The sequence below is a fragment of the Colobus angolensis genome, unplaced genomic scaffold (genome assembly GCF_000951035.1).
Source record: "Colobus angolensis palliatus isolate OR3802 unplaced genomic scaffold, Cang.pa_1.0 Scaffold216, whole genome shotgun sequence".
NCBI lineage: Eukaryota > Metazoa > Chordata > Mammalia > Primates > Cercopithecidae > Colobus > Colobus angolensis.
In genome coordinates, this window is record NW_012115333.1 from 1597120 (window position 1) to 1618785 (window position 21666).

Genomic DNA, 21666 nt, shown 5'->3' on the forward strand with positions numbered 1-21666 from the left:
AGATAAGGTCTCATTATGTTGCCCTGGCTGGTCTCAAACTCCTGGGCTCAAGCAATCCTCCCATCTCAGCCTCTCAGAGTGCTGGGATTACAGGTGTGAGCCATTGCACCTGGCTGGAATATTACCTATGATATGAAAGTGATCTTCTTATGTCCCCCTTATACAACATGGAGTATCTTATGCACTGACTATTTGTGTTCTCCACCCTATGATTCTTATGTTAATATCCTAACCTCCAAGTGTGGCAGTATTTGGAGATGGGACCTTTAAGGAAGTAACTGAGGTTAAATTAGATCATAAGGATGGGGCTCTTATCTGATAGGATTAGTGTCCTTACAGAAAGAGACACCAGAGAGCTCCCTCTCACTTTCTCACCAAGTGCATTCACCGAGGAAAGACCATATGAAGTCCTAAAAGCAAGAAGGGTGGCCATCTATGAGCCAGGAAAATGCCCTTACCAGGAACTAAACTTGCTGGCACCTTAATCTTGGACTTCCCAGCCTCCAGAACTATGGGAAAATAAATTTTAGTTGTGTAAGCCATCTAGTCTGTGGTATTTTATCATAGCAGCCCAAGCTGAGTTGTACAGAGTACATTGGCCAAATTCAGTGACTCTGCCTAGAATTTATTACACCTACACACACACCCACACACACCCCTGGGTTTTATCGTATATATGTTCTAATTAATTGGTTAACTCTCCTGTAACTTTTAAAGCTTTTCATGTAGGAATATAATTAATTTATTTTCTTATTAGTAAAAACATTTAAAAGTGTTTTCTTTCAGGACCAATCTGTCAGAAACCCACACATTTTTAAAATAAATTATTGATTTTGGATTAATTTTACAGAAAAACTGCAAAGGTGATGCACAGAGTCCCCAAATACCTCTCGTTCAATTTCCCCTAATGTTAACATCTTACCATGGCACATTTTTCATAACTGAGACATTGACATTAGTACATTACTATTAATTAAACTCCAGACTTTATTCAAATTTCACCAGTTTTTCCACTAATATTGCTTTTTTCTGTTCCAGGATGTAATTCAGGATAGCACGTTACATTTAATCATCATGTCTCCTTAGTCTCCTTTGGTCTGTTAACAATACATCTTTCCTTGTTTTCATGACTTAAACGATTTTGAAGTCCTAGTCAGGTATTTAGTGAAATATTCCTCAATGTGGGCTTCTTTGGTATTTTTGTCATAATTAGACTAGGTTCTTGGGACTGGAGAATAGCACAGAAGTGAAATACCCTTCTCATCACAAGATACCAACATGATTTATCACTTGTGACGTTGTAATCGCCCAAGGGGCTCACCATGCCTGCTGCCTAGACAGAGCCAGTTCATCAAGAGAGGGGAACTGCAATAGAGAAAGAGTAATTCACACAGAGCCAGCTGTACGGGAGGTCAGAGTTTTATTATTACTCAAATCAGTCTCCCTGAGCATTCAGGGAGCAGAGTTTTTTTGTTTTGTTTTTGTTTTTGTTTTGAGATGGAGTCTCACTCTGTCACCCAGGCTGGAGTGCAGTGGCGCGATCTCACCTCACTGCAACCTCTGCCCCCCAGATTCAAGTGATTCTCCTGCCTCAGCCTCCGGAGTAGTTGGGAATACAGGCTCCTGCCACCACGCCTAGCTAATTTGTGTATTTTTAGTAGAGATGGGGTTTCACCATATTTGCTAGGCTGGTCTTGAACTCCTGACCTCGTGATCCACCCGCCTCAGCCTCCCAAAGTGCTGGAATTACAGGCATGAGCCACCACACCCGGTCAGGGAGCAGAGTTTTTAAGGATAACTTGGTGGGTGGAGGGAAGCCAATGAGCCAGGAATGCTGATTGGTCAGAGATGAAATCATAGGGAGTCGGAGCTGTCTTCTTGCACTGAGTCAGTCAGTTCCTAGGTGGGGGCCGCAAGATCAGATGAGCCAGTTTATTGATCTGGGTGGTGCCAGCTGATCCATCAAGTGCAGGGTCTGCAAAACATCTCAAGCACAGATCTTAGGAGCAGTTTAGGAGGGTCAGAATCTTGTAGCCTCCAGCTGCATGACTCCTAAACTGTAATTTCTAATCTTGTGGCTAATGTTAGTCCTACAAAGGCAATCTAGTCCCCAGGCAAGAAGGAGGTCTGCTTTGGGAAAGGGCTGTTACCGTCTTTGTTTAAACTATAAACTAAGTTTTTCCCAAAGTTAGTTCAGCCTACGCCCAGGAATGAACAAGGACAGCTTGGAGGTTAGAAGCAAGACGGAGTCAGTTAAGTTAGATCTCTTTCATTGTCTCAGTCATAATTTTGCAAAGGCGGTTTCAGTGTTAACCTTGATTGCTGGGTTAAGGTAGTGTTTGCCTGGTTTCTCTGCTGAAAAGTATTATTAGGTTGGGGCAAAAATGATTGCATTTTTGCCAATAAAAGGAATGTTTTTTCACTTCCCACACTCCATTCTTTGGAATAGAATTGCTAAATCTAGCCCACACTTGGGGGTGGGGAGGGGATTAAGTTCTACCTCCTAAGGGGACATATCTACATATATTATTTGTAATTCTTCTGTAAAGATTTGTCCCTTTCCCACTATTTATTTGTTTACTCATTCATTTATATCAATATGGAATCATGTATATATAATTTATACTTCAGAATATAATTCAACACTACGTTACTTATGTTATTTGTCTTGTTGCTCAAATTGTTTCAACTTTGGCCATTGAGAGCTTTTTCAGGTTGCTCCTATGTCCCCTTGACACACCGCACCTGCCTCAGGTGTTTTCTGAGCACTTCTTTGCTTTCTGATGCTTGAAGATGCTCCAGGATGATCTTGTATTTGCATACATTTTTATGTGCGATATTTACATTCCATTTATTCCTTCCAACATATTCTATTATTGTCTCTAAATTTATTTTCTGAGCCAGTTATCAGGAGAATATTTTTTATTCCAATTCAGCTGTGGACTCTAATTCTACCTTAATTATTTATTTCTAAGTTTGCTGTATTGTAGAATTTCTGCCTTTTACATCCTAGTTAAAAGTATTTTTATTTTCAAATACATAAATAATGGCTGTGAATGACTCATGTACACTTGTAAAGACAATGTAATTCCCTGTCCTGCTCACTAAGTCCTTATCATTTGAAAGCCTAGTCTACATTATTTATTGTATTATTCAGCTCTGTACTTTCCAGCCTTATCGCAAATCAATCCCTACCAACAAGGCTATAGAAGAATGAAGGAAGGAGTAACTCATTTGGTCTGGTGAAGGCTTCACTGGGAAGGTGAGATTGGATGTAGTCTTAAGAGATGAGTGCGATCGCAGCTCACTGCAACCTCTGCCTCCCAGGTTCAAGTGATTCTCCTGCCCCAGCCTACTGAGTAGCTGGGACTACAGGCATGCACCACCACACCCGGATGATTTTTGTAATTTTGATAGAGATGGGGTTTCACCATTTTGGCCAGGCTGGTCTCGAACTCCTGACCTCAGGTGATCCACTCGCCTCGGCCTCCCAGAATGCTGGGATTATAGGCATGAGCCACTGCACCCCCATGGAATTATTTTTTTCTGTGCAATAGTCATTAACATCTAAGGAACATTATTGGTACCCAGAGTAAAATTTAGGATTTTTTGGTGGAGGTATTGTAGGAACAGTAAAGGATTTAAGCAGGGGAATGACAAGTCAGATATAAGTTTTAGCAAGATTGCCCTGGAAATAGTATGATGGATGGGGTTGATTAAAGAGGGCTTTTCTAGAGGGAGTAGAAATAGTCTTGGAATGTTGAGGGCTTTGACTAGATTGTGACTGTAGAAGGGGAGAAGGGGACAGGTTGGATTAATATGAAGGTGGTAAAATTGATACAATTTGGTGATAAGTTATGAAGTTGGGAGAAGGACAGTGACTCAACTGGTATTGGGTATGTTGAGGTTGAGGTGCTTGTTGGAGATTGGTAAATTGGATTTATCGCGCTCTTTGCTTATGAGGAAAATCTGGGTTAGAAATAGATGTCTCAGACCTGAAACAGTAGAATGTGAGAGAAGAGGATGAGACTCTACCAAGACCCAATATTTAAAGGTTAAGCAAAGGGAAAAAAAAGCTAGTAGTCTAAATGGTCTTTTAACTTTTGGTCATTTGCTGTGTTTTTAAGTGTCTCTTGTTGGCTGCCTCGTGAAGGAAGAGACATCTGTGTTTTTATTTATTCTTTTAAGATTCTCAGAATACAACTTTAAGAAAAACTTTTATTTATTTATTATTTATTTATTTATTTATTTTGAGATAGAGTCTCACTCTGTCTCCCAGGCTGGAGTGCAGTGATGCCATCTCGGCTCACTGCAACCTCCGCCTCTTGGGTTTAAGCAATTCTACTGCCTCAGCCTCCCGAGTAGCTGGGACTACAGGTGTGTGCCACCATGCCGGCTAATTTTTGTATGTTTAGTAGAGACGGGGTCAGGCTGGTCTTTAACTCGTGACTTCAAGCAATCCACTTGCCTTGGCCTCCCAAAGTGCTGGGATTACAGGCGTGAGCCACTGCGCCCGGCAAGAAAAACTTTTAAACAGAATTTAGTAAGGCTTTAAAACATAGATATCAAGTGTATTCCCCACAGTAGGCTATGAGGATGGTTGCAAGTGCCCTGGGACTATGAAGTCAGAGGATCATTATGACAAGGTGACTTATGGGAAATGCCCACGCCAACTAAAAAATGATCCTGAGTACCTTTTATCTATCCTAAAGCCGTGCTTGTCAGTGGTGTGGGCATAAGATAAGCCTTTATATCTGGGGATGGCAGAGGACCACACAAAAACTTGTACATACATGAGTATTTAAAGCGGTACTATTCATAACAGCTAAAAAGTGGAAAAGACCCAAGTGTCCATCCAGTGGTGAATGGATAAACAAATGTAGTATACCTATATACAATGGAGTGTTGTCCAGCCATAAGAAGGAATGAAACACTAATATGTGCTACAGCGTGGATAAACCTTGGAAACGTTATGCTAAGAAGCCAGCCACAAAAGACCACATATTGTATTATTCCATTTATATAAAATGTTCAGAATTGGCAAATCCACAGAGACAGAAAGTAGATAGTTGCCCAGGGGCTGGGGGAATATGCAGTGACTGCTAATGTGTCCTAGGGCACTCAAATGATGACCAGGCATCAGGCCCCAGCATGAGGGGCAGTAGGATGCCTTCCTTTGAGGAATGACTGTGTGCAGCTCTTCAGAAAGAACTCCTGTAGGGGCCCTGTGGCAAGAAGGCAAAGAAGGAATTCCTCATGTCCTCCCCTACCGCATATAACCTCCCTCATCTCCTGCCTCTCTTTGGTTAGTGGCAGGCGAGTCTCTTCTTCAAGGCAGGCACTTCTGTGCTCCTGGACATGCAGTACCTTCATTCACAGGAAAAACAGCTTTTGGGTTTCTGAGCAGCCATAGTGGGTCTTATGCTGGTCAAACAGTTTGTGCAGAGCATCCATATAAAGTGCGTGATATTTGTCCACCATCTCCTGGCTTGGGTTTTCAATTTGGGGCAGTGGCAGAGGCTCCCCAACTGCCAAGAGAGATGGGAAAAGAGAAAAGGAAAGTGTTAGAACCTCCTCTTCCTTTAACCTCCCTCTCCTACCTTTGGCCTGACTCTTGCATCCCAGATCAGCTCCCACCTTCCCCTCTGCTGCCGTCTTCTTTGGTGGGGCCAGGCTGAGGTTGAGGTTGAGAAACCTGAGGTGGCATTGGGGCTGAGAGTGGCACTCACCCACAGTGACAATAGGCCTGGAGTATGGCAGGAGCCCAGTGGAGCCTTGACAAAAGCTTTGTCCATAGAAGACACAAAAGTAAAAACCAAAGATACGGCGGAAGCAGCTCTGGAACTTGTACATCCTGCTGTCCTTATGGAACAGCACCTGATCGTACACCTCAGTTTCCCCAAAAGTGAAGGTGGGGACCAGATGAGCCCTGTAGGGAAACTCCAATTTATTTTCTAAACACAGTCTAGGATGAGACCCACCCTAGAAGAACATTTGTTTGCTTGCCAGGCCCTCATCTATTTTGGTGAAATCCTGGTGACACAAAGCATTTTTTCTTACACTAAACAGGGTTTCCCTATTTAATGTCTCTCGTCATGAAATTTTCAAGGCCAGTGAGAGTGCCAGGATTACAAGGGCAAGATGTAGCGGGGTGGGGGGTTGGTCAGGGAAGCAAGAGAAGTTGAGCAGAGATCCCCAGAAAGACCCATATCATGAAAAGTTTCCAGAAGGTGTCAAGGAGGGGAATATCCAACTCTGTTTCTATCAGTAAAAAGCACAGAGAAGATGACAGTAATTTTGCACAGATGCCCATACTTTATGTGATATGCCCTTCACCCAAGGGGGCGATGCGTAAGGTATTCTGTCCTTGGGTTATAGGATTAGAGCAGAGAAAAGTTGTTTCCCTTCCACAGACCATGAGAATCCACCCTGAACAGTGCCCTGGGTAGTCAGGCTCAAATTCCATGAGGGAGACAAGAGTAAATCTCTCTTACACAAATCTTGGTGACTTGCTAATAACAATCTCTCAGCACTTTGACATATGTTACATTACTGGTTCCTCACAGCAAAGGCCGTGGAGGGCACAGTGGAGGATGCAGAAGTACAGGTTCAGGAAGGGATGCTCACTCAGGCAGTCAGTGACTGGCAGGACCTGGACTAGAACCCAGGACTCCCAACTCAGAGCGCTCTTCCCTACATGATACTTCCAACTGGTGAACAGGCCCTTCAGGCAAGGTCCTTGGAAGAAATACTCCCCTCTTCTCTAGGTCTGCAATAGGACAATTGTCCCTGTGTCCAGAGAGCTGGCCTGCTGACCCAGTGGGGCACTCTACAGCTCCAGCCCTGGGTCCCTAAATCACAGTGACTAACATTTATTGATCTCTTATAGTGTGCCAGGGACGTGGTAAGTGTTTTGTGGGGATAAATTCATTTAAAGCCCACAATCACCCTGTGGAGTAGGTACAGTTCTTAGCCACATCATTAAGATGAAAAACACCAAGGCTCAGAATGGTTAAGGAACCTGTCCCAGAGTGCACAGTCATGGAACCAGGATTTTAAATCAGGCTCCTGACTCCCAATCCTGCACACGTACTCATTATACTGTACTGCCCCGTGCACTTACCATTAGCAGACTGGTGTAGATATCAGTATTGATAGAGATAATGTGGGCGTCATCTATATGCCAGCTTTGGCCCAGTTCCCTTGATATTGAACCTGGGTTTATGGTTTGACCTCTTAGAAACTAGTCGAGCTAGCTCGGAAGGACTGGATGACCCATCTTTCTTACTTGGTAGTATGTTCCTTGAGGGCAAAATCCACATCTGATTCATTCTGGCCTCACCTACAAGATCATGCTGCTCAGGGAACACCATGCACTGCCCCTCTGGGGGGAACACCTACCCATGCTGGAGGGCTGTGCGCACGAACCCCTTGCGCTTCTGGAGGATGAGGGTGGTGGTGTTGGGCACACTTTGCAGCGCCTCACCCACACCTCCCACTACAATGCCCACGAGGTTGCCTGTGCTATGGCTCAGCAGATAGTCGATGGCTGGCTGGCTCACGGAGCACACACCTAAAGAGAATCAAGGAGCAAAATGATCAGGAGAGGAGAAAATTGCTAAGCGAGAACACTCTATTCTCTGCTCTTCACTGGCTTGTTCCCATAGTTCCTAGGAGGAGAGGAGCAATGAGATGGTACTAAAGAGTGTGAAGAAGAAAAGGTTGTTGACAAACAGAATAGCTCATGTTGAGGCAATATCTTCATTTTGCAGGAGGCACTGAGTCAAAACTGGTAGGAAGGTTTTCAGTGGGATAACCAGAAGGACTTTCTGAATCCCATGTATAATGGTACCCTTTTTTTTTTCCATTAAGAGAAACAGCTATTATTTATTGAGCATATTCTCTGTGGCAGGCATTGTGTCAAGTTCTTTTTTTCTTTTTTTTTTTTTTTAAGACAGAGTTTCGCTCTGTCACCCAGGCTGGAGTGCAGTGGTGTGATCTTGGCTCACTGCAACCTCCGCCTCCTAGGTTCAAACGATTCTCCTGCCTCAGCCTCCTGAATAGGTGGGATTACAGGCGCCCACCACCATGCCTGGCTAATTTTTGTATTTTTAGTAGAGATGAGGTTTCCCCAAGTTGGCTAGGCTGGTCTCGAACTCCTGACCTCAGGTGATCCACCCACCTCAGCCTCCCAAAGTGCTGGGATTACAGGCGTGAGCCACCACACCTGGCCAGTGTTGAATTGTTTACTTGCATCATCTCACTTAGTCATCATCCCACAACTGAGGTCAGACTGTTTTCATCTGCACCACTTTATGGATGAGGAAACTGAGGATAGTTTGCTCAAGACCACGTAAGTGGCAGAGCTAGGTTCGATCCCAGGCAGCTTAGCTCTAGAACATATGCTTTTGACTAGTATGCTACAATGACATGGGGGCGGGGGTTGGGGAGGAGGGGATGGGATTTAAAAGGGCGCATTTCCAAGCAGAAACGTGGACCAGAAGCTCCAGTAAGTATGGTCAGAAGCACCTTTGGCCATGAGGTACTCCCTAACAAAGGGGATCTTGAAGAACCAGGACAGCGTGGCCAAGTGAGGAGTGATGCCTGGGAAGGTCTTCGAGAAGCCTGTGGCCTCAGTGCAGAAGTTGCAGAAGGCACCAAAGGTCAGGAGGCCGTGGGGGTGAACCCCCATGAGGTAGTTGTGCTCAGGTGACAGGTCCTTTGTCTTCAGGATCTGCAGCCGTGGAGAGAAATGCCAGAGGTGGTGGAATGAGATTACATGGCAGAAACAAGGGTGGTGACACTTCAGGGATCAGGGTGCTCTCTAAAGCAGAGCTTTCCAACAGATTTTCTGAATGGGTTTCAGGAGGGCTGAGGTACTGGTCTCTGAGGCCATTGGACAACAATCTGGGACAGCTAGAACTGCCAGATCTCCTGCCTGTGGCTAGAAGTAGCCTCAGCCATCTATGTCAGTGTGCTTTGTGCAAGTTATCATTGTCTATGAACACTTTTGTGAAAAAGATCAGGAAGCTTGGCTCTAAAAGTCAGGGCAGTGTTTGTTGTATACTCCAAAGAGTGCCCTGAGGATCAGCATAGCAGTACATTTCTGGAACCTCTTCCTGGAATCGTTTCCCGCCAATCCCCTTCCAGTGCCTGTCTAAGTAACTTGTATTGAACTTGGAAAACCCTGCTTAGATATCACTGTGTCTGTGAAGCCTTTCCTTATCCCCCATCTGAACTACTTCTGTACCTTGTGCCAAACAAATAATATACTTTATACTAATGTCCTCCCCATTAGATGTGAGCTCCTCGATGGCAGAGAATTGCATCCTACTCATTTCCCTGTGCTCCTAACGTGGTTCAGAGTAGATTTTCAATCCATGCTTATTAAACTGATCTGAACTGTGCTTGCCTTCTGCCTGTGTCAGCTGGCAAGTGATGCCAAGGGTGTACAAAGTTTCCTAGCAGAGTATGGAGTACTCAGCAGAAATGTTGAATCTTGAAGTATATTTAGCATAGACTGAGACTTCCCTGGAATACTTGCCTTCCTTATGGACAACTCTAGTCATGTGGCATAAATGACTTTGGCCTCAGAGTTTTGGGAACTCTGAGGACACCGGGGAAGAGATACTTACCGTAATGGGGAAATAGTCCCTGATGTGGGTCCAGACACACCAGTTCCTTACCCAGGACGAACGCCTGCCACCTGAGACAAAAGCAGTAGGGGATGATGTCAGTGTGTGCCACCCCATACATTCCACGGGCTCAGGGATTCCCTGGCATGGCCCTGCTAGAGAGGTGGGAAAGGAGGAGACCCTAGGATAGTCCTGTTTGGCCCAGCTCATCTGAGAACTTGGATGAGGAGCCTGTGGTATGGCAAGTGGGACTCCCTGGCTGCAGGTTATGATGGAACATTCTTCTTTCTAGGTCTGTGAGTCTTACCTCGCTCTGGGGTCTTCCAGTCCAGGAACAACCAGGCAAGGTAAAGCGCTGGTAGCGGCCACAAGGATGTAAACAGCAAGTAGATGAACAATGGCTGCAAGATCCAAACTGATGAGGGACCAGGTTAGACCAAATTTGTGCTGCCAGCAGACCTTGACTATGCCCAGTCCCATCACCAGCCCTCCACATTACCTAAGCCTCTGGTCCTGGCCCTCAGCACAATCCAGGTCCTGTTCGTCATCATCCATGTCTACTTGTCCTTCAAACTTATCCTCTATCATCTACCATACACAAGCCCTATTTCTCTGCCTACCTGTCATCCCTGTCCACCTGGTTCCCTGTACAGCCACTATCTCTGTACTCCTGCTCTCTACTTCCTACCAGTTTTTTTTCCCTCCTACCCTCATTTGGTAACCATCTTTTTCCTCTTGTCTCCTGTCTCCCTCCCTATCCATCATCCCTCATTAAGCCCCTAGCCCACTCTCCCTCACCTCTGTGCTATCCATATCTTCCTACACACTGCCCACCCAGCATCTGCATCCTTCTACTGTTTCCTATCCACGATGCTTGTCCTTTTGCTCATTCACCATTCTTTCCATGGACACTGTCTTCCCCCATGCTACCACCATCCCACTCCCAGAATAGACAACTCTATGGTTCAAACCCAGGCTATACTTCTTTAAGTCTGGGATGCTAATGTTTTCTCTGTCCTATTCCCCATGATCATAAGGGAGCATTCCCTGGGCCTCACTTTTCCTCTCTAGATAGTAAGGATTAGGAAGGGGCTGAAATTAACTAGATCTACTCATATCCATCATGACCCTGTTCCATCCCCCGCCCCTCCCCCTACATATTCTTACTGTCTCCTGGGGCTCTATCTCATTCTTCTCCAGGGCACTCATGGAACTCGAGACTCCTTGGTTTTACTCTCTAGTACAATCTTAGATGATGGAAAGGCTCGAGATGAGACTTCACATGGCCCTGAAAGTCACCCTAGATCTGGCCCTGGCTTCTGACTCTGGCTTCTTGCTATGCACTCTTGGGTCAATACTCACAGATGGCAAGGTAGCTCAAAGGCCACTGCAGAAGCATCAGACTCTGGAAGTGACTAGGCTGCTTGGAATGAGGCATGATTCTTGGGAGCCTGAGGGAGGCAGAGATCTCAGAACAGTGTTCCAACCAAAGGTGCCACCAGCCTCTGGAAGTTCACTTAATCGTGAATGCATATGACTATGAGGAGTTTGTACCTGCCCTCTTCCCTCTTGTCCTTCCCTGCCCCCACCCACTGCAGGGGCAGGTTCTGAAATACAAGGACTGCCCCGTCAGGTCTGGTCCAGCCCATTTGCCCTTTGACTGTCTTTCCTAGGATTATTAGCACATCAAGATGGAGAAAGGTGAGAATGACTGCCATGTAGTCGGAGTGACACAGGGACCTAGAGAAGGTGAAACCTCCTCACAGGCTACTCAGAAACTGTAGGGATTGTGACCTTAGGGAGATGACTGCTGAGAAGGGAGTTCTGGGGATTTGTGGTGTGGGGAGCACCTGGGATTTGGCCTTTGTTGCCCTGAAGCAGGCCGCTTTGGGGCTGCCCCACTTTTAACTTTTATTATGAAAATTTCCAAACACACAAAAAGCGAGAAGATGCAACAAATTTTTATCTTCATGTTCATCTTCAACAACTATTAATATTTTTCCATACTTGTTTCATTTATCTCCCCACCTTTTTTTTCCTTGGAGTATTTTAAAGCAATTCTAAGATAGCATGTCATTTCATCCCTAAATGCATCACTGTGCATCTACAAAAAATACAGATGTTTTCTTCCATGTCACCCTTAACAAATTTAATACTTCCTTAATAATATCTAATATCCAGTCCATATTTAAATGTCTTTCTATAGTTGGCCAATTTGAATCACATCCAAACAAGGTCCACTGGTTATATTTGGATGTTATGTGCCTTATGTGTCAGTCTCTTGCTCTTTGTCTGTCATGATAAAATAGAACCCAGATACAGAGAGCCACTTAAAACAAATGTATTGGTTAATGAATTGTTGTAAGACAAACACCTCGTAACCACCACTTGGTGAAGAAGATGAACTTTTCTATCCACCCCAGGATGCTCTCCATGTGCCCCATTCCAGCCACAATCCACTTCCTCCTCCCAAGTAACCATCATCTTGACATTCAGAGTCATCTTTTCCTTGCATTTCTATGGTTTTCTTACCTAAATGTACTTCCCTAATGACTGTGGTTTAGTCTTCCCCATTTTAAATATTGATTTGTCCTTGAAGTTTTCTCTCTCTTTTTTATTTTATTTATTTATTTATTTATTTTTTTGAGGCAGGATCTCACTCTGTCACCCAGGCTGGAGTGTAGTGGTGCAAACACAGCTCACTGCAGCCTCAATCTCTGAGGCTTAAGTGATCCTCCAGCCTCAGCCTCCCGAGTAGTTGGGACTACAGGTATGCACCATCGTGCCTGGCTAATTTTTTATTTTTTGTAGAGATGGGGTGTCACCATGCTGCCCAGGCTGGTCTTGAACTCCTGAGCTCAAGAAATCCTACTACCTCAGCCTCCCAAAGTGCTGGGATTACCAGCATAAGCCACCACACCTGGCCATTTTTACTTTTTATTTTGGAATAGTTTTAGATTTATGAGAGAGTTGCAAAGATAGTATAGAGAGTTCTCTACACCCTTCGTGTAGCTTCCCCTTTATGTTAACATCTTATTAACAATGGTATATTTATCACAACTAAGAAACCAATATTGGTGCATTTATATTTACTAAACACCAAGTTTTATTTGTACTGTATCAGTTTTTTCCACAAATGTCCATTTTCTGTCCCAGGATCCCATTGGAATCTCACATTGCATTTAATCATCATCTCTCCTTTGTCTCCTCCAATCTGTGACAGTGTCTCTGTTTTTATTTTATTTTATTTTATTATTTTTTTTAACCACATACTCAGATTGGGTTAGTTTCTCGGTCTTTCCTTGACTTCCATGACTTTGGTGCTTTTGAAGAGTTTAAGTCGGTTCCCATCCCTTTCCTTTCCTTATGCTTTAGCTGTTGAAGAGCCCACAGCATTTGACCTGTAGAATTTCCCACAGTTCGGATTTTGCTTATCTCATACTTACGGTGCTTCAGCATGTTCCTCTGTATTTCTTGCAGATTGATAGCTGGATTCAAAGACTATAGTGATTCACATTTGATCCCTTTGTCAAGATCTTATTTTTCTTTTAATATACAACAATCTCCCTTCCTCCCCTCCTTTTTTTCCATTGCCACTGACTTAGTGAAGACTGTTTTTCTTTGGAGTAAGCCAGTCTTCCAAGCTTCCATGAGCAGGGGTGGGGTGTGGAGCGTGATTCCTAAGTTAGTCTCAAATACAGGCCAAAGTGGGAGGGGGGAAGCAAAGCCCTCACTTCTCTCTTTGACTCTTGTTGTAACTTTATGCCCATTAAAGCAAACGTGGTTGTGTGTGTGTGTGTGGTTTTTGGTTTTGTTTTTTGCTTTTTCCACCTGAAGATTGCATGCCTCTAAAGAGGTTGGGACCATATCTTATTTGTCAGTATGTCTGCTCTTAATGCCTGAAAGCCCTAGGGCCTCGGTGTTAAGAGAAGGATCAGTAAGTGAGGATCTTAGTTTGGGGGTCTATGGTTGGATGATTTCTTACATGTAATGAGATCACTAGAGTCTTATGGGGGCATATGTCCTGGGGACTTGAGTGGGGGATGAGAGGCCATACAGAAACAGAAGACAAGGAACACATTACAAAAGGGGAGAAGAAAGAATGAGAGAAAGGAAGGAAGGCAGGTGCTCACCTTTGAGGCATTTTGGCAAAAGAAAAAGTTCTGCCTACTTTGCCCTCCCACTCCAGGTCTTCCTGTTTACTGGAAACCAGCCTGGCCCTAGAGCAAATGTTAGCACTCAGGTCTTATGGCACCACTGCCCTACTGATGTGATGACATCCTGTGGTTGAGGATGGAGACTCGCCCCTGACAATATGGGGGAGATTAGCACTCTGTCTTTCCAGAATAGAATATCCTGGGCCTACACCAACTCCCTCTCCATGCTCTCTCATCCTTGTAAGTTGTCTCCTCCAGGAAGCTAGCCTCCTGGGTTAACTTTTAATAATGTGTGAATTCTCAGTTTTTCTCCTGTATTTCCTCCTGCCTCCCCTAGAAAAAAAAGGAAGTAAATTGTTGAGAAGACACTTGAGCTAAGCGAGTTGATCTGTATATATATTTTTCTTTTTGGCACTAGATCCCACCCATCGCCTTAGTATTTTAATGTTTACAATGCCGTGGATCTCCACATGATAATATGTAACAAAATAAAGCCACTGTGTATATACATAATGACAGTATTTATATGCATTTGAAAGAAAAGTGTGCTGCAAGCATATTATTTATTCATTCTAAGCAAGGCTTGGGTCAGGTAGAGGTTTCTGGAATCCTTGTATAATTAAGTTATTCTTCCACTCCTCAGAGGTTTGCACCTCCAGGTTGGAAACAATGGCTTGCTTGCTTTTTTCCCAAAATGGAAATTTATTTCCTTTTATTTCTGATTATGAAAATAATCCATGTAAATCATAAAATTTTCAGAGCACTCAGAAAAGTATAAAGGGAACAAAAGTAATTCATAATCTCACTATCCAGAAATGACCACTGCTAACTGTTAACATCCTGGTATCTATCTTTCTTGACTTTTTGTCTATACAAATATAAGCATAGGTATAGTGTCACTGTGAAGAGTTCGGGTTCTTGAGTCCAACATATCTAAGTCTATATCTCAGCTCTGCCACTTAAGTGAACTATGGCAGATGATTTAATTTCTTAGTGCCTCCGTTTCCTCATAAGTAAAACAATAATCATAATAACCACATCACAGGGTTGTCATGTAGTTAGAATAATTCATGTGAAGCACTTTGATCAGCACCTTGCTCATATATATGATCATATTAAAAACTCGATACATGTTAGTTATTACATATATTAACCAAAATGGGATTATATTCTATGTCCCATTTTGTAACCTGCTTTTTCACCCAAAAGTATATCGTGGACATTTTTCATGTCAATCTTCTTCTATAACATCATACATAGCATTTCATTGTATGGGTATGCTATAATTCATTTAACCAATCTCCTATTATGGAGGAAGCACTTATTTTTAGACCTGTCTCTTCCACACTCTGGTCAGATCTTTAGCTCTTTTAATGGTAGGTGAAAGGTCACTGATCAGAAACCCTCCTTTACTTGGAGCCTTCTCAGTGGCACTGCTATGTCCTCTCCCCCAGCACTTTCTAGGAGTTAGTGTGGTACAGAAAGTGAAATGCATTTTTTTTTTTTGAGACAGAGTCTCACTCTTGTTGCCCAGGCTGGAGTACAATAGCATGATCTTGGCTCACTGCAACCTCTGCCTCCCAGGTTCAAGCGATTCTCTTGAGTCAGCCTCCTGAGTAGCTGGGATCACGGGTGTGTGCCACCACACCTGGCTAATTTTTGTATTTTTAGTAGAGATGGGATTTCACCATGTTGACCAGGCTGGTCTCAAACTCTTGATCTCAACAGATCCACCAGCCTTGACCTCCCAAAGTGCTGGGATTACAGGTGTGAGCCACCGTGCCTGGCCTGTGAAATGCATTCTAAAGCTTCCATCAATCTGGGTATGTTCCAGGGATCAGGCAGTCAGGTCAGCAGAATCAGCCTCTCTCTCCAAGGAGATGACCATGTCTGAACAAAGGGCTTGATTTTCTTCTCCAAACAACTCAGGAAGCAAGCGCTGTGGTCTGAATGTGTCCCCCAAAGTTCATGTGTTAGAAACTTAATTCCAAATACAATGCTGTTAAGAGGTGGACCTTTAAGGAATAATTAATGTCATTATCACAGGAAGGGGCTAGTTATCATGGGAGTGGGTTCATTATCACAAGAGGGAATTCGTTATAAAAGCGTGTTTGGTGCTTTCTCGCTCTCGCTCTTGCTCTTCTGCCTTCTACCATGGGATGATGCAGTAAGAAGACCCTCACCAGACGCAGGCCCCTTAAGTTTGAACTTCTCAGACCTCAGAACTAGAAGAAATATATTTATTTTCTTTGTAAATTACCCAGTCTGTAGTATTCTGTTATGGCAACACAAAATTGTCTAAGATGGCGCGTTTCATGAAGGCCCCCAGTAGACTAGACTAGGCCCCCAGTAGACTAGACCTGGCAGGGCTGTTGTTTGGATGCACCTCAGTTAAACTAAGGAAATGTTTAAATGCAAGCTAAGTCCAGGGCTGAGGTGACGCCTGGAAAAATGGGATTTGTAAGTCCCATCACTGAGGTCAGCCTGTACCCAGGATAAACTAGGTAAGAAATCTGTGTTTCATCAGTGTCTTGGTTTCTAGGCTTTTCTATTGTTTTGTTTTCCTTTTGAGAAACATTCAGTCAGCTCACCTGAACTAATGATTAGTGTTTTACAACTTCCTAGGCCAGAGTGTCTGGGGCATCCAGGGATTTTCTTGGTATCTGGGTGGTCCTGGCCACCTTGCCTGAATTACATATTTTTTAAAAAAGTAATAGCTAAAAGAAAACCTGGGAATGTGGAGAACTGGTTGTTAGTAAGGACATGATCCTTTCCTTTTGTTTTTGTTTTCTTAATATGACATCAAGAAATTGTAGTAATAATAATCCTTGACTGATGACATACTTTCATTGTTTTATGAATGTCCTTCTTTTCTATCTGTCCTATCTGTCCTTCTTTTCTATCTATGTATCCATGTATCTATGTATCTATGTATCTATGTATCTATCTATCTATCTATCTATCTATCTATCTATCTATCTACCTACCTACCTTTCTATCTTTATTGATTCAGGTTTTTCCAGTTGGAATTTCTCTCTGGAGCACTACACATGTAAAGTACTGTCTTGCTCCTGGATCACAACTTAGCAGCTAGTTATCTGGCCTTGGCCTTTGCTTTCTTCTCTGAGAGCTGAAGGCATCTTCTTGATGCTACAGCTTTGGTAATATAATTCTTCTTTCCCTTATCTTCAGTCCTTGGCCTGTAAGCATTCATCAGAGCAGATTCAAACTCTCAAGTGATTTCTGTCACAATAGGATGTGGGCAGCAAATAGCTAAAATAGGTCACAGAGGATGAAGAGATGTCAACATTCTCCTAAGCCAATGTTTGGTCATATGAGGATCTAGGTATCAAGACGCAACTTGATGTTCTAAGATCTGGAAGGTCAGCAAGTGGGGAGGTCAAGGCAAAAATAAGCCAAGAGGGAAGGCCATTCCAAAAAGTGGCAAAGCCAGTGGAAACCACCCAGGCCTAGTCCTACGTCAAAGATTAGTGGATATCAAAAGGGCAAGTGATCTTGGTCTCTCTGTCTGGGTGATTAGAACAATCAGACAGGAGTCTTGCTGTTTTTGCACCTGCTTTGACATGCTGGGCCAGGCTGTCATGCAGTGTCACTGGCTAACCTCAGCTTATACCCAAGTTACCCTACCTGCCTCTGGCTTTCTTCCTTTTCCTTTTAAACATGTTTTTGTGCAAAACAATTGGATGAATTCATGCTGTAGGGTGTGTGTGTGTGTGTGTGTGTGTGTGTGTGTATGTAAATAGCCAAGGTAGGGGCAGCAAAGATCAAGGATTTATTTAATGCAGTGTGATAGCTGCAGGAGCAAACAGTTGGATGAATTCGTGCTGTAGGGTGTGTGTCTGTGTGTGTGTGTGTGTGTGTGTGTGTGTAAGTAGCCAAGGTAGGGGCAGCAAAGATTGAGGATTTATTTAATGCAGTGTGATAGCTGCAGGAGTGAAAACCATGGTGTGCAAAGAAAGAATCTGTCATGTTGCAGAATGTGCCTAGGCAAATGCTATCTGGGAAACTGCTTCCATTTCTCCAACATGACTGAACTGTGAGGGACTGAGAACCCATCAGTCTGAAGGGCAATGGTTTATTGGCTGCAAACTCTCCGGGGCCTATGCACCCACCAGGGACTCTTTCTCATTCATTTTCAAGTCCAGGAATGGCTGCCTGCACCCACTGGGTAACAGCCATTCATCTCATACATTATATCCTTCATAAGTAGTTAACCCCATTGGCCCCTTAATGTTTCTGGAAGATCTTAGTTTCCCACTCTTTTTACCTTTGGTGTCAGAGATACTACAAGAGACACAAAGAATCATAAAACTGGGCCAGGCGTGGAGACTTGTGCCTGTAATCCTAGCACTTTGGGAGGCCGAGGCAGGTGGATCACTTGAGGTCAGGAGTTCAAGACCAGCCTGGCCAATATGGTGAAACCCCATCTCTACTAAAAATACAAAAAATTAGCTGGACATGGTGGTGGGCACCTGTAATCCCAGCTACTTGGGAGGCCGAGGCAGGAGAATCACTTGAACCTGGAGATGGAGGTTGCAGTGAGCTGAGATCGCACCGCTGCACTCCAGCCTGGGTAACAAGAGCGAAATGCCATCGGAAAAAAAAAAAAAGGAATCATAAAATTTTTCATCTTACCTTCTGGGAGAAGTAGCTGGTGTGGCTTGACGTTTCCAAGGCCTCATCTTTATCTTCTAAGAGATGGCATACTTGCCAAAGTTACTGTAGCTGCTGGGGCTGTGGGTGGAGAGGGATGCCCTTCACTGCAGGGTAGTGGGGAATTACGTCAACTTTTATCGTCCTTAACCTGTTCTCAAAACTAAACTAAACTTAGTGTATGGTTTATTCAGCCTCGGGGAATGAGGAAAACATCTTTTATGCCCCAGAGCTGTGACCTGTTTACATAGAGGAGGCAGGGAGACCTAGAAGGAGTCAAGACCTGCAAGCTGAGCCAGAGGTTGCAAACTCAAGAGTCTCTAGGGATCGGAGATATAGAGATGAGGGAACCAGGCTGAGAGTTGTAATAGGGAATGGTGGGGACTTTGTTGACCCAGAGAGGGTGTGTTCCTTCTAAAGGCCTTCAAATTTAGTTTCTCCAACTTTTCTTAGAAAAAACTTCAAACATACAGGAAGGTTGAAAGAATAGTATAATAAACAACTGTATATCATCTACCTCTCAAATTCAACAATATTGTGCATATTTATTTGATCTCTCTGTACATATATGCATATGTACACGTGTACATGTGTACATGCATATATGTATGTATGTGTGTCTTGTTTTTCTGAACCATTTCAAATTTAAAAACAACCATAACTGTGCTGTCCACATAAAACACAACTACAAACAGATTTAGCCCAAGGGCTGCTAATTTGTTACCACTGGGGAAGGGCTGGTATGAGGTGCATAGACCAAGTGTTGGGTGCCAAGAGGAAGTCCTGGTAGTGCAATCAATAGCCGAGAGATCTGGCGTGCAACAAGGGGTGGATTAGCAGAAACAGGCATGGCCTTCTGGCTCCTTCCCTATCTTCTTGTTTCTGAAAAGAATATGTAATGCTTTTCAGATCTACTAGGGATTTTTTATCTTTTCCTTTTTGTGTTAATTATGAAATATATCATGCATATAAAAGAGTTGAAAGAATAATATGCAAATATATGTGTGTCTGCCCTCTGACAAGAAATAGTTGCTGCCAGTAGTTTCTAAGGCCCCCGTGTGCCTCTCCCTATTCTCGTCCCCCTGTACCCGCCCCTACCATGAGTAACTGATGTGTTTGTCTATCATTCCCTTGATTTTATTTACAGTTCCATCGCATATGTGTGTCTTCCTAAACAATAAAACATTTAGGTTTGTCTGCTTTTGGCATAGAAACATTACACACACACACACACACACACACAGAGTATTCTTCTGTTACTTGATTGTTTTCACTCAACACTAAGATTTTGATGATCATCTTTGTTTACATAAGCAGCTCTGCTTTTTGTATTCCATTGTATGAATATGGATGTACCACAGTTCATTCATCCATGTTCTTATTGATGGACATTTATATTGTTTTTTCCTATTATGTACATTGCTTCTAGAACATTCTATTTTATGTCTTCTGGTACTCATGTGCAAAAGTTTCTCTAGGATCTATAACTAAGAGTGGAACTGCTGGGTCATATGGTCTGTGTGTATTCACTTGTACTAGAGCCTACTAGATTGTGTTTTCCAAAGTGATTGTATCAATATATGCCTTTGCCAGAGTGTGAGAGTTCACATTGCTCCATATCCTCTGTAACACTTGGCTTTAACTAACTTTAAAATTGTAGCCCATCAGTTTAGTGTGAGATGCTACCTTGCTGTGGTTTTCATGTGCATTTCCTTAATTACTAACGAGTTTGGGTGTGTCAGTTCATATGTTTATGAGCAATATTTCTTCCGGAAAATTCTTGTTTATGTTTTTATTGATTTTTCTATTGGTTGTTTTTCTCTTATTGATTTTCAGGAGCTCTTGATATGTTCCATATATTAATCCTTTGTCAGTTAGGTGCTGGAACTGTTGACATACCAATGTGCGGTGGGGTATAGAAGACATAGCCTCCAGAGCCAGACCATATGAATTCAAATCCCAGCTCCATTTTTTACTAACTGTGAGATCTCACACAATTTAACCTCTCTGTGCCTCAGCTTCCTTAACCTCTTTGAGCTTCTTTGTTCTCATCTGTGGAGTACCTAATTCATATGTTATGATGATGATTAATTGAATTAATATGTGTAAAGTACTTAGAATGGTGCCTGTTTCATAGTAATCAAGACGTAGTTTTTTTAAAAAAACTTTTATTTTAGGTCCCGGAGTACAGGTGCAGGTTTGTTTTATAGGTAAACTCATGTCACAGGGGTTCGTTGTACAGCTTATTTCATCACCCAGGTACTAAGCCTAGCACCCATTCGTTATTTTCTCTGATCCTCTCCCTCCTCCCTTCCTCCACCCACAAGTAGGCCCCAGTGTCTGTTTGTGTCCATGCGTTCTCATCATATGGCTCCCACTTATAAGTGAGAACAAAGGCATAGTTTTAAATAAAATGCTCCTCTGAGAGTAGGGATTTAAAAAAAAATTTATAAAGTATCTTTTATTTTGTTTTGTTACAATGTTTTCTCTTTTAAATTTCTAACAAAGTAATAAATTCAAGTGATAAAAAATAAAATCATACGGAGGGTTTATGATGAAAAAGAACAGTTCTCTAACCCTGTCTCCACTTCCTAAGGGAAAACAATTTTAACTCATTTTGGTTTTAATTCTGGAGATTATCTCCCGAAGTCTAAACAATATGCTTTGATCTGTCCACTGATGTATCTGAAGGGCTGTTGACAATGCTTGGCACATAGTAGGTGCTCAATAATATTTGCTGAATGAATTCTCCTTTTCCTAGTTGGTAGATTGTCTTTTCACTTTTTATTTATTTATTTATTTATTTATTTATTTATTTGAGAGAGAGTCTCACTCTCACCCAGGCCCAGGCTAGAGTGCAGTGGTGCGATTTTAGCTCACTGCAACCTCCACCTCTTCTTGTGGAATTCTTGTGCCTCAAGGAATTCTTGTGCCTCAGCCTACCACGTAGCTGGGACTACAGGTGCATGCCACAATGCCCAGCTAATTTTTGTGTTTTTTGTAGAGATGGAGTTTCACCATGTTTGCCAGGCTGGTCTGAAATTCCTGGACTCTAGCAATTTGCCCACCTCAGCCTCCAAAAGTGTTGGGATTAAAGGTGTGAGCTTTTGGGCTGAGACGATGGGGTTTTCTAAATATACAATCATGTCATCTGCGAACAGGGACAATTTGACTTCTTCTTTTCCTAACTGAATACCCTT

General features: G+C 43.1%; 1 protein-coding gene across 1 annotated transcript; it reads right to left on the reverse strand.

Annotated features, from left to right (window-relative positions):
* Window positions 1-5002: 5002 nt before the first annotated feature.
* Window positions 5003-11108, reverse strand: AWAT1 (acyl-CoA wax alcohol acyltransferase 1). The gene is made up of 7 exons (XM_011943149.1): window positions 10998-11108; window positions 9943-10050; window positions 9636-9706; window positions 8530-8734; window positions 7402-7573; window positions 5730-5929; window positions 5003-5528 (listed from the first exon to the last, which is right to left on the reverse strand). Exons 1-7 carry the CDS (start codon window positions 11071-11073, stop codon window positions 5374-5376), a joined length of 987 nt encoding a protein of 328 aa, XP_011798539.1. The 5' UTR covers window positions 11074-11108; the 3' UTR covers window positions 5003-5373.
* Between the last annotated feature and the right edge of the window lie 10558 nt (window positions 11109-21666).